Source organism: Argentina anserina, chromosome 2, assembly GCF_933775445.1.
Source record: "Argentina anserina chromosome 2, drPotAnse1.1, whole genome shotgun sequence".
Taxonomy (NCBI): Eukaryota; Viridiplantae; Streptophyta; class Magnoliopsida; order Rosales; family Rosaceae; genus Argentina; species Argentina anserina.
This window is the reverse complement of record NC_065873.1, coordinates 29,721,948-29,734,023: the sequence shown is the minus strand read 5'-3', so window position 1 is coordinate 29,734,023 and position 12,076 is coordinate 29,721,948. Positions and strand designations below refer to the sequence as shown.

At 39.3% G+C, this 12,076-nt stretch overlaps 2 protein-coding genes across 8 annotated transcripts; one reads left to right on the top strand and one right to left on the bottom strand.

Moving 5' to 3' along the window:
- Nucleotides 1–112: 112 nt before the first annotated feature.
- LOC126782056 (putative pentatricopeptide repeat-containing protein At1g19290) lies at nucleotides 113–5,020 on the top strand. 7 transcript variants are annotated; one of them, XM_050507211.1, is made up of 6 exons: nucleotides 113–3,025; nucleotides 3,200–3,424; nucleotides 3,707–3,839; nucleotides 3,984–4,049; nucleotides 4,137–4,241; nucleotides 4,719–5,020. In XM_050507211.1, exon 1 carries the CDS (start codon nucleotides 227–229, stop codon nucleotides 2,879–2,881), a length of 2,655 nt encoding a protein of 884 aa, XP_050363168.1. In that variant the 5' UTR covers nucleotides 113–226; the 3' UTR covers nucleotides 2,882–3,025; nucleotides 3,200–3,424; nucleotides 3,707–3,839; nucleotides 3,984–4,049; nucleotides 4,137–4,241; nucleotides 4,719–5,020. The 7 variants fall into 7 exon arrangements, with proteins under 7 accessions (XP_050363168.1, XP_050363167.1, XP_050363172.1 ...); XM_050507210.1 differs by having other exon boundaries at nucleotides 3,190–3,424; nucleotides 3,984–4,019; XM_050507215.1 differs by having other exon boundaries at nucleotides 3,190–3,424; nucleotides 3,984–4,045.
- A 2,399-nt stretch (nucleotides 5,021–7,419) lies between these two features.
- On the bottom strand, nucleotides 7,420–9,079 carry LOC126782057 (probable galacturonosyltransferase-like 1). Its single transcript, XM_050507217.1, has one exon. It carries the CDS (start codon nucleotides 8,974–8,976, stop codon nucleotides 7,864–7,866), a length of 1,113 nt encoding a protein of 370 aa, XP_050363174.1. The 5' UTR covers nucleotides 8,977–9,079; the 3' UTR covers nucleotides 7,420–7,863.
- Between the last annotated feature and the right edge of the window lie 2,997 nt (nucleotides 9,080–12,076).

The following is a 12,076-nucleotide window of genomic DNA, read 5'->3' as shown; positions in this document are numbered from 1 at the left end:
CCAATAAGTCCCAACAGCTCCCAGTCTAATGGGCCTTCCAAGCCCATAGAGGAGTGATTCTCCTTTTGAAAATGAGAAGGCTACTCTTCTCTGAGCTCCAGGGTCGCAGCCACTCAAACTACTCTCACAGTTTCACCAAAAACCTCCATCTCCATGGCCAAGAATGTAATTTCACAGCTATGACGTCACCGGCGGCAGCACCACGCACTCTTCCTCTCCGAACCAAATGCTCAGGCGCTACTGCATCCACCGCCGGCCTCTCCACGTGTCCCGGACCGCCGTCCACTGGAAGCCCCGGGACGAGTACAAGCTGACCCGACCCGAATTGCTGGACCGGATCTCCCGCCTCCTCGTCCTCCAACGGTACGACGCCCTTAACCACCTCTCTTTTGAATTCTCCGATCAACTCCTCAACTCCGTTCTCCGGAATCTGAAGCTAAACCCTAACGCCTCCTTACACTTCTTCAAACTGGCCTCAAAGCAACAGAAATTTAGACCTAATCTCAAGTCGTACTGTTTAATTGTTCATATTTTATCCAAGGCTCGATTGTATGATCAAACCAGAGCCTACTTGAATGAGCTGGCTGCTCTTTGTAAGAGTGATTATCCGGCCTTTGTGGTCTGGAATGAGCTTGTTAGGGTTTATAGGGAGTTTAATTTTTCGCCGACGGTTTTCGATATGATTCTCAAGGTTTTTGCTGAACAAGGCATGACAAAGTATGCATTACATGTGTTTGATAACATGGGGAAATGCGGCAGGGTGCCGAGTTTAAGGTCTTGTAATTCTTTGTTGAGTAGTTTAGTCAGGAGTGGCGAGAGTGGTGTTGCATTGCTTGTTTACGAGCAGATAGGTAGGTTGGGGATTGCGCCGGATGTCTATACGTGTTCGATTGTTGTGAGAGCTTATTGCAAAGAGGGGAGAGTGAGCAAGGCGGCGGAGTTTGTGGAGGAGATGGAGAGTTTGGGTTTTGAGGTGAATGTAGTGAGTTACAATGGCTTGATTGATGGGTATGCTGGTTTGGGAGATGTTGAAGGAGCGATGTCGGTGTTGAGGGTGATGTCTGAAAGGGGGATTAAGAGGAATGTGGTGAGTTGTACGCTGTTGATGAAGGCATACTGCAAGCTAGGGAAGGTAGAGGAAGCAGAGGAGGTACTTCGTGGTATAAAGGAGGAGGAGACTGTGGTTGTGGATGAGGGTGTGTACGGTGTGTTGGTAGATGGATATTGTAAAGCTGGCAGAATGGATGATGCTAGTAGGATTCATGATGAGATGTTGAGGATAGGTTTAAAAATGAATACTATCATTTGCAACTCCTTGATCAACGGGTACTGTAAGCTTGGTCAAGTTTGGGAAGCAGAGGGAGTATTGAAGCATATGAGATCTTGGAAGTTAAGGCCAGATTCTTATAGTTACAATACCCTGATGGATGGTTACTGTAGGAAAGGTGAGACGAGTGAAGCATTGAAGCTTTTCAATGAGATGCCTCAAGGAGGTATCCCTCACACTGTGGTGACTTATAATACCCTTCTCAAAGGCTTATGTCAAGCAGATGCTTTTGACGATGCTTTACATCTTTGGCAATTAATGTTGAAAAGAGGGTTGGCTCCTGATGAGGTTAGCTACTGTTCTCTGCTTGATGGGTTTTTCAAGAAAGAAGATCTTGATGGTGCTATAACTCTATGGAAAGATACTTTGACAAAGGGTTTTACTAAAAGCCGGTTTGCTTTCAATACAATGATCAATGGGTTATGCAAGATGGGGAAATTGGTTGAAGCGAAGGAGATCTTCAACAAGATGAATGAACTAGGATTTTTACCTGATGAGATAACATATAGAACCCTAAGTGATGGGTACTGCAAAGTTGGGAATCTTGAAGAAGCTTTCAGAGTTAAAACTTTAATGGAAGGCCAGGCAGTACTTCCTTCGATTGAAATGTACAATTCTCTCATCAGTGGTGCTTTTATGTCTAGAAACATAAGTAAAGTGATGAATCTTCTTGCTGAGATGCAGACAAGGGGACTATCACCTAACACTGTAACATATGGAGCCCTTATCTCTGGTTGGTGCAATGAAGGGATGCTTGATAAAGCTTTTAGTTCATACTTTGAGATGATTGATAAAGGGTTTGACACCAACTTGATCATTTGCAGCAAATTCATCAGTACTCTGTATAGGCTTGGAAAGATTGGTGAAGCAAGTACTCTGTTGCAGAAGTTAGTAGATTATGATACTATTCCATTTCAAAAATGTGATGTTACACATTGTGAAATTCAAAAACTTGCAGATTCTCTTGATGAAAGTGCTAAAAGTTTCTGTCTGCCTAACAATGTCATATACAATATTGCTATCTTTGGAATCTGCAAATCGGGGAAGGTTGGTGATGCAAGAAGATTTTTATCAGCTTTGCTGCTTAATGGCTTTTCTCCAGACAATTTCACATATTGTACGCTAATTCACACCACTGCTGCTGCTGGTAATGTGGACGAGGCTTTCAGCTTACGAGATGAAATGCTGAGAAGGAATCTTGTTCCTAACATTGCCACATATAATGCTCTTATAAATGGCTTGTGCAAATTAGGGCATTTGGATCGAGCGCTGAGTCTTTTCCATAAAATGCGCAAGAAGGGGTTAGTTCCTAATGTTGTTACCTATAATATACTGATCGACGGATACTGCAAAATTGGCAATACTGTTGAAGCTTTAAAATGTAAAGACAAGATGATTCTAGAAGGGATTGTTCCCTCTATAATCACCTATTCTGCATTGATCAGTGGTCTTTATAAGCAAGGAAATATGGAAGAATCTGTGAAACTTTTGAGCCAAATGATCAAGGCTGGAGTGCAACAAAACCTGGTCAATTATGTACTCCAATTTAGCTGATGACATGACATGTGGGGTATAGATGTTCCAACTTCAGAAGCTTGTATTGAATATGCATCTTAATGCTTTCCATTTTGGAGTTCTGACCACTGCAATTTGGAAGCCTGTTTGCTTTTTTCAATATAATTTCTGGCCACTGTCCAGGTAATTGCATGATAAGTTTACTTATCTATAATTTTAGTTTCCATTTTCCAACAATGCATTCACTTGGATGATTAATTCAATTTTTAGAAACTTGTTGACTTGAGCAGATTCATTATTTTTATTGAATTTTTTTTCCGAGAAATTAACTGAATAACTGTTGGCAGAATTTAACAGACAATGATAAGGGTTACCTCTGCAAGAGTTTTTGACAGTGCAAGAGCATTGGCATGTGAGATATAGGTTGACTCCACATTTGTGACCTAGAGATGATATCGTTTGAACTTTGTCAAGAAGAGAAAGAGAACCCCCGATGGGCTGTAGGTAAACTACTTGGCAGAAGTATACTGCAAGGTCTGAATGTGGAGTCTCCTGCTCAGTATGGAACTGCATTTCGATAGGGTATGTGATTATCCAGTCGACTTCTTTGGTAATGCTTTGATGGTAATCATGAACATATAGTCTTTCACAACTGTGAATTGTAAACATGTTGCAACATTTCTCTCAATTATGTTAAATCCAGTGTTATGTATATACTAATATATTTTGAATTCATTTTACCGGACCGAATACATGTGGTCACTCTGGAGGTGAAGTTGCCTGGTATTGCATTGTATCATCCATTGTAGAAGTTCATATGTGTTTCTCAATTGTAAATATCCCTTATACTGATGTATTATGCAGGGAAGATGAACAAAGATTGTCTATATCATTCAAGTGCAATACTGAGGTCATGACCACTAGTTGAGCTGCTAGACTGAAGTTTGAAATCCAGAATGTCTCCCGATGTGATGCAACACACTAATTTGATTACAAGGTAAAAAGGTTACTCCTTGGTTTATACAAGTTACATGTCAATCATAAACAGATTGTGCTTGTATTTATGAATTAATGCCTTTTTAACAACTATCGGCATCTCTTTCGTATCTCTTTCACTAAATAACTACAGCCGTGTGTACAGATGCTAATGTTTCAAGCTTAAAATATGGAGATGCCAGTTAATGTTCTTCCTTCAACTCCATTGTTGGTTGGTCTTTTTTTGTGTAGTTTATCTTTGATAGATTTCAATAAATCTCAATATTCTTCCTAATCCGAATATTCTTCCTGAATGTAGGACACCCTCCATCTTGGCCTTATGTCAAGTGGGAAGAGTATGTGGACTCTGCAATCATGACTCATGCGAAGCAGTAAATGCAATGCCTAACCCTGTAGCGTGAAGGTATGTTCCTGTAATTTCATTACGTTGGAGCTCCAACTGTAACTTCTGAGTTCTGATATGAATGTCCTTTGCCATATGGTCAAGTGGGTTGCAACTTTCATAAGTACTGTATAATAGGATTACAGTTGATTGTAAAAATTGATTGGGTACATGTTTGAGTTCTATTATCCCTGGAAGTATTCCTATCGAAAGTACTTGGTCATTGGTCATTCTTTTTGTTTTGGTATGCAGACTTTAATTTTAGGATGTGCTTCCATGATTTATGATGACATCAGAAGCCATTGTTTTCTTGACTAAGATATGTGTATAATGACACCAAATGGAGACGGCTAATTATATAAGGCTATAAGCTTTCCCTCTCCAAAAAGTAAAATAAAATGGAAGATGGCTGTGTGGCGTCTTTAGTTATTTAATTATTGGTGTGAGGTATGCCTCAATTAAAGGCGTAGACTTACAGGTACCTCTTGAAATTGACAGGCAGGGATCAAAAGGAAATTTATGTCACATCCCACATTAGCATTCAGCTCTGCGTATTGATATGGGGACACCCGCATGTGAAGATACAAGTAAGATCATGTTAAGGAAGGAGCTCTATAGTTTCAGTCTTTCAGGTCTGCCACTCGAGTCCTGCTGTACAGCATTTTGAGTGAGGTTGTTAGATAGATAGTCTTATATATCTTTCAGCTTCGTTTTGGTGAAGCAGAAAATTGAGGTGTAATATCATATGAGAACCTCTTTTGGATATTTTGGGTACTTTGGAATGATAATTTACTTCGGTATGATGATAGTCTTGAATGCACTTTTATTAGCTGTTGCCTGGATTCTTGGAATAATGGCATCCCACTTTATCGTTGTTCATATATGGGTCATGGTAGAATAGAAGGGAAAGTTGTATGAATTGTCCTTATCTCTATATTTCTGAATCGTCTTTATAAACGTAAACCTATGCATCCACCGCAAACTTCAATTCAAGCATCATTTCAAGTACTCCGAGTGGTCCTTGTAACGTGGTCCGGACATGTTGAATCAAACATTGTTACTTCTGCTCGAGATGTCCCAAACCTCATACGACTCAGTAATCAAATTCGTATGATGTTACATTTAAGTCGTTAGTCAAATTAATTGGAATGAGATTTCTATTATCTTCTTTACAATACAACTCGTATAGTATCAGTGAAAGTTTATCGTCAATCACGCTCGATTGCTCTAGAATTCATGTATATAATAATATAATATCACCATCAGAGTCCTATACAATTATTTTCATTATTAGTTATAGGCAAAATTGCTAAAATACACCTCAAACTTGGTTGAAATTGTCAATTTACACCCGAACTTGTATTTGAGTTAATTTACCTTCTAAATTTGGTAAAATTACCAATTTGCACCTCATCCGTTAAATTTAACTGTTTTTATCCAATTTTATGTTACATATCATGCACATGAGGGGTAACATTGACATTTATATTTTTATTTTTATTTTAAAAACAAATAAAAATATCTTTTTAAATGAGGATTATTATTTTTAATCAAATTATATATTTAAATATTTTTTCTACATACTTAACCCTACTTTGAATTATATATTCAACATATCCACTCATTCAAATATAGTGTGTTGTGTGTATATAATTATATATATATATATATATAAAAACATATAACAAGTGTTCCTCTTAAATAATTTTATTAATTTATTTCATTATTAAAGATGAATAAATATATATTAACAATACTGCCCCTCAAATATATGATATGTGACTTAAAATTGGATGGAAAACATTAAATTTAACGGATATGGTGTAAATCGGTAATTTTTACCAAATTTAGGAGGCAAATTGACTCTAATACAAATTCGGGGTGCAGACTAACAATTATAACCATATTTATGGTGCAAATTGACATTTTTGCCTCAGATATAGTAAGAAAACGAATATTTCTACAGGTTCAAGATATGAGGGTAGGTAGTTGTGTCGTCTCAATAGCATTGTTTAGTTATCTACCTATCTTCATTTCAAAGTCTGAATAATTTTGTTGCTAATTTGGTAACACCAACAAAATAATTGATTCAGAATTCAGAATAAGAATGTCAATCTGCAAAGGGAATAAATAATAAATATCACGGCGATAATAGCTATAATAATCTCTGCAATTAATTAGAGTTGACACGGTATCATTTCCTATTGAGTTCCTGTGAGGTGCTCACTGGATTTATTTCATTTCCTTGCTAAACTGTGTGCTACCGACATTTGAATGTTGGTGATTAAAACTCACGAGTTGACAATTTTACTTGATTACTTATGAATATCATTCTATAGAGTGATTATATATACCACCCACACAAGTAATACAACGTTGTAATATCATTCTATAGAGTTAACTCGTGCCTGTTAAACATTATACCTGGGCAGAAGTTCCAATTGACTAATTTCATATGCTGGATCAGAAGTTCAGAACTCATATAACAATTTTATATGGCAAACCTAACACCTCTACACTAAAATTAAAAGAGTTGGAAAGTAAACATATCAGCTGGCAAATATCTTTCCAGCTGCTACTTGCACTTTAAGCAAACTATGGAGATTACAATATTCGACTATAATTTCAGAGTAATCAAACCCCTGGTTTATGGTATCACACTCAAAACAATGCAATCAGAGTAATTACTAATTTGAATGCTTAAACTGCAAATTAAGTTTGAAAGCAAGCAGATCATTCGAAATCGCTTAATTACATAGTATATACTATCCGCGGAGAAAAATATATATATTCCAGAAGACTAATCAAGCACTGTTTAAAAGAAAAAATTGACCAAACAATTAAATAGCGCAATTAGTCTAGTAGTGATAACGACTGATTGCTCAGTTGAAACTACAACATCTTTTAGATCTAACGAAAGCGTTAAGACACAAGGCCTCCTTAAGTTCTGATGTTATTGACCAAAAAAAAAAAGTTCTGATGTTCTTAGCTAGGCAGCTAGCTAACCTTGACTGGATGATCATTAGTCGGCCTATTGTACAACAATAGTATTGTTCTCTATCTATTGATATTGTACCATTTGGTACGATACTGTGATTTTGTATTACGTGAAAAGTCAGATATAATCGAGTAATGTACTAATGTTCACTCAGTTACCAATGAAATTACTTCAAGAATTCTTCGTTTTCTTCGTTGATATTATTTACCAAGAAAACGTCAAGCCAGCCAAAAATAGCTCATATCTCTATACAGGGGATCGATCGATTACAGACTATATGATACAATTGATTACAAGTATAATACCCAACACGACGGTAGCAGAAGATCGTGAATTAGTTAGTCCACTTATTGCTTCTTCTTTTTTGTGGACTAATTTTCTTGTTTCGTTTGACACAAGTTATAATATGGTTTGATATGAGTTTGTACCTCTATAATCTATAAACAACATTGAAAATGAATAATGATATTCCATTCTTCCTTGATGAGTTGATTGAGTTCTTCTTCCATGATCCACCTTCAATCAAATATATCGGAGACCGATCGACGTAATAATGTGACAGATCACACTCCCAAAACGAACTATTCCGGCTTCAATCTGCACAAACATTTCATCTTCGATCCATTTCCGATTCTCTGATCGAAATCAAGAGTCCAACACAAATGGTGTTTCCAAAAGATCATAAGGAGCCCAGAGCGCGTCCAAAGGGCATGGCCTGTTAGCTTCAAGTCTAGCCCACGGCTTCCCTTTCCCACTCCAATGCAACAGACTCACTGAACCGGGATGCAAATTTCGGCAAAGCCCCCGGAAGTTATCACCGCCGAGCCCATGTTGATTCCATCTGTGCTCCACCGGTGCTATCTTCCCGGCAAAAACTAGAAGAAATGGCGGCAAAGAACCGAGCTCGTAGATTCTCATTCTCTTCTGCAATTGCATCCACTCTTCTATCTTCGCCGTGTAGTCGCCGTCTCTCCACCTGTCGAGATCGATCACCATCACGCCGGTGTTGAAATAACACGCTTTCCGGTCGGCGAATGTCAAGGAGAGAGAAGGGTTGGACCAGAATGTAGAAGTGAAATATGAAGTGAAGTTTGCTTTGCAGTACTCCGGCGCGGCGAGGACGGTGGTTTCGTCGCCGAGGGGAGTGTCAGCAAGCTTGGCAATGTCGTCGACTAGAATGAGATCGGAGTCGAGGTAAACGACGCGTCGTACGCAGAGGGGGAGGAGGTTGGCGAGGTAGCTACGGGCGTAGTTGAGAGGGCAGTCGAGGGCGGAGCGAATGGAGGTGGAGATGAGCCCCGAGACGTGGGAGTCGTCAAAGGGGTAGATTTGGAAGGTGAGGTAAGGGAAAGAGGAAGCGATGGTGGCGCGTAGGTGGGACGCGTTGGCTGCGGCCGAAGTGACAAAGTGGAAGGCGACGTTTTGAGGGCAGGAGGAGTGTTGGACGACGGAGAGGATGGCTGCCATGGAGCCGCGGATGTAGGCTGTGTCTAGGGTCATTGCCACGTGGACGGCTTGGCGGGAACATATCATGAAGTGGTGGTGGTTGTTGTCGTCGTCTTCATCGGAATCGAAGTCGTCGTCGTGGACGGTGGTTATGGAAGGGCAATCGGGGGAGTTGTAGAACTGCGGAGCTTCTCTAAAATGCTGCGTCCCGGCGGTGGTGTTGGTGCTTGTATTGGTCGGAGAAGAGAGAGAGGAAATGGGGAAGAGGATGAGAGAGAGAATGAGAAGGAGAGGTAGCTTGGGGGCGGGCATGGTTTTGAAAGTGAAAAGAGGAGTGAGGATCGGAGGGAGAGAGAGAGAGAGAGAGAGAGAGGGTGAGATCTCTAGAGAAATGATGATCTATCTGTAGGTTAGGTTTTTAAATATATGGGAGGGTTTTTAACTTTTTAAGTAAGAAACTAAGAAGACGCGTTTGAAAAGGGAAGAGGGAATTATGGGAATGGGAATAGGTGAGGTACGTTATATGGGGTGGCCGCCTGGAAGTGCAGGTTCAGGACATGGAGGAACTTGATCATAGAGATCAATGGGAATGGGAATGGCTTAGCTAGCTTGGCCGAGAATATTTGTAGTTGGTGGGTTCACATTAGTACTGGTGATGAAGTAGTAAGTACTAGTCTTCTAGATTGGTTCGTTTTGTAGAATGTGCCTCTCACCTCTTTCACAGTGATCGGGTTCCAAGTGTTTTGCAGGCACGGACAAAATGGACCTCAATGTTGGAACTATTATGGCCCTAATTATAACGTGCTCAAATTCACCAGGGAGATAATTAAGTAGCGATCGTGTTCATCAGCTTCCTTTGCATTCACTTAATTCTGTTTATTGATCTCTCTCCCAAGTGTTGAGGCATCATAGTCGGGAAAACTATTTCGGAGCAACCAACTTTGTAAGCATTTAAAAACCTAAAGAAACCAAATGAAGAAAAGAAAAGAAGGTTGATGCTTTGAAACCAAGTTATTACATGAACTTCAAAAAAGAGGTGTATTATATATCACTATCATGTGCTTCATGATGGAATTCCCTGAAAAACAATAGCTAGATTACTAATTTCGTACTGGTCGAAAAATCGGTAACGCATGTTTCGACAGAATTCAACATGCATAGAGTTTTGGTTGATGTCTCATTCTAAACCAATCAGATTTATGTTTAAAGTTCAGAGTTTTGGGTTTACGGTAGTAATTTTCGATCTTTTGGCGTGGTTAGTATACTCAACTAGCTAGTAGTTCTTGCTTAATGCTCCATTATCAAGTAGCTAAATACGACTAGGGCTAGGATAGGGCTAGCTCCATTAGTACCAGTCAAAGTGTTGAGCACATATCAGTGTCACCCCAAAAGTCCATGACCATGTTCACTGCGTCATTATCAAAATTGATAACATAATTAACATTTGTCATGGTTCTGCAATTTGCACTCACTTAGAAATCTTAATCACCATCACATTACAAACCAGGTTCGAATCTTAAACACGATCACATTAGTATAGATTTAATTGCGTTTTTGAAGGGAGGATCCGAGAATGTACATCAGACACCACGGTTGATCACCGACAGCCCCATAAGGTGGCGTGGGTCATGATCCAAAACTTAAATGAAGCTCGCCTCGCACATGTTACTTGATTCATGCACATAGCCACGGCATGGCCATCACCACATTTCCATCATTGATTGCATATCCCTACTGCAGTTAAAATTTACATTTTATTTTCACTTTATTTTTTGAATGAAGGGATATTTTAACTATGTATAAATCACTGTTCTTTAAGTCTAGATGTTAGAAGCCTGATCATCGCCCAAAATCTGACGAGTTTTTGAACCTTAGATATATGCAGAGGTTTAAAACAAGTTCGCATAATCTCTAAAGTGCTTGAAGCCTCACTAGAATAGCGCCTAGCGAGTTTTCGAACTTCCATTAAGTATTAACACACTTTATCTGATAGACAAAAATCTATCGATTTGAAACTCAATTTTATTTGGATTTCCCAAGGTTATATCTCATAATTTGAAAATAAGAGCAATGCACACAGCTTTGTAAACAGAAGATGAAATACGTCGGTGCTTGGTACATACAATAATCGTGTGCAATGCAGTAATGCACCGTTCAAAGACGACTTCAAAGTTCAAAGCTTTTGAATATTCGGAGGTGTGACTTGACTTCAGTGCCATAAAATCTTTCCAAGTTAAAACCTTGGGGTAGAAGTCAGAAAAATGGAGCTCCGAATTCATAAAGTTAGGCCCGAATAAGGAGGAGGCTCCAGTGGCCCAAATTATTCGTTTTGTAATTTTGCTCCGTTACTTCTGGTTCTGGGCATGTCTTGGTCACTCGATCTGTGTCCAAGGTTCTAAAACTCGCTACTCGGTAGTCGGTCGGCCGGCCGGTGAGTAGCGAGTAGAGGAGTACTCGGATTCTAATTTTTAGATTTTTTTATTATTTTTAAAACATATAATCTAATATATAATGTCTAAAATAATAAAAATAGTCCATAACATATTACAATATTTAAGAGATAATAATGTCTAAAAAATAAAAACAATCATTAGTCTATTACAATAACATAAGTAATAAAAGCAAACCAAATTCAATTCTTGCAAACAATCCCAAGCATATGTAACTATGCCTCAAATCATCCTCATCAAGTTCCCTAATTTCTTGGATTCTAGGACCTCTCCTAGGCTCTAAACCACCATCCACTCCCGATTCCTCTCCAACCATTTCACTAGAAAGATCCGAAACAACCCTAAAATCCTGCTTTTTTTTTCTGACCGAGTTGACCGATTTAGATTCGAATTGGCCGAGTTGGACCGAGTAATCGGCCGATTTTCTTCTCGTCGAGTAGAGGCACTGAATAAGTCAAAATCGCCTCAGTAACCAGCCGAGTACCGAGTACTCGTCGAGTACTCGGCCGAGTTGACCGAATTTTAGAACATTGTCTGTGTCTCATTTGATGCTGAAGCAACACCATAGCACATGCACCACTTATTTCTTTCTGGTTCTGAGCTTCTGATAGTGAAAATATCTACTCTTGAACACACCAAGTTACATGACGCAACGTGGGAATCCAAAAGGCAAAACTACAAGAATACGAACATGAAAACGAAGCATGTCTTTGTGGCCCTCATAGTTCCCATGAGAATCTTCTAGAGTCACACCAACTAACTAACTAACTAGTGGCTTCACTTCGATTCGACGACAGATGCTCAACTACTTGAGGCAAAACTTATTAACAAACAACTAACCTTGCCGTGGGGAACTTGACGAATGAGGCTGTTGCCCACATAGAATTACATTTACCTTGCACAAAACCTCCCCGTATAGTGCCTTTTTCCGGCCAATGTTTTTCATCCCATTCTGACACCCC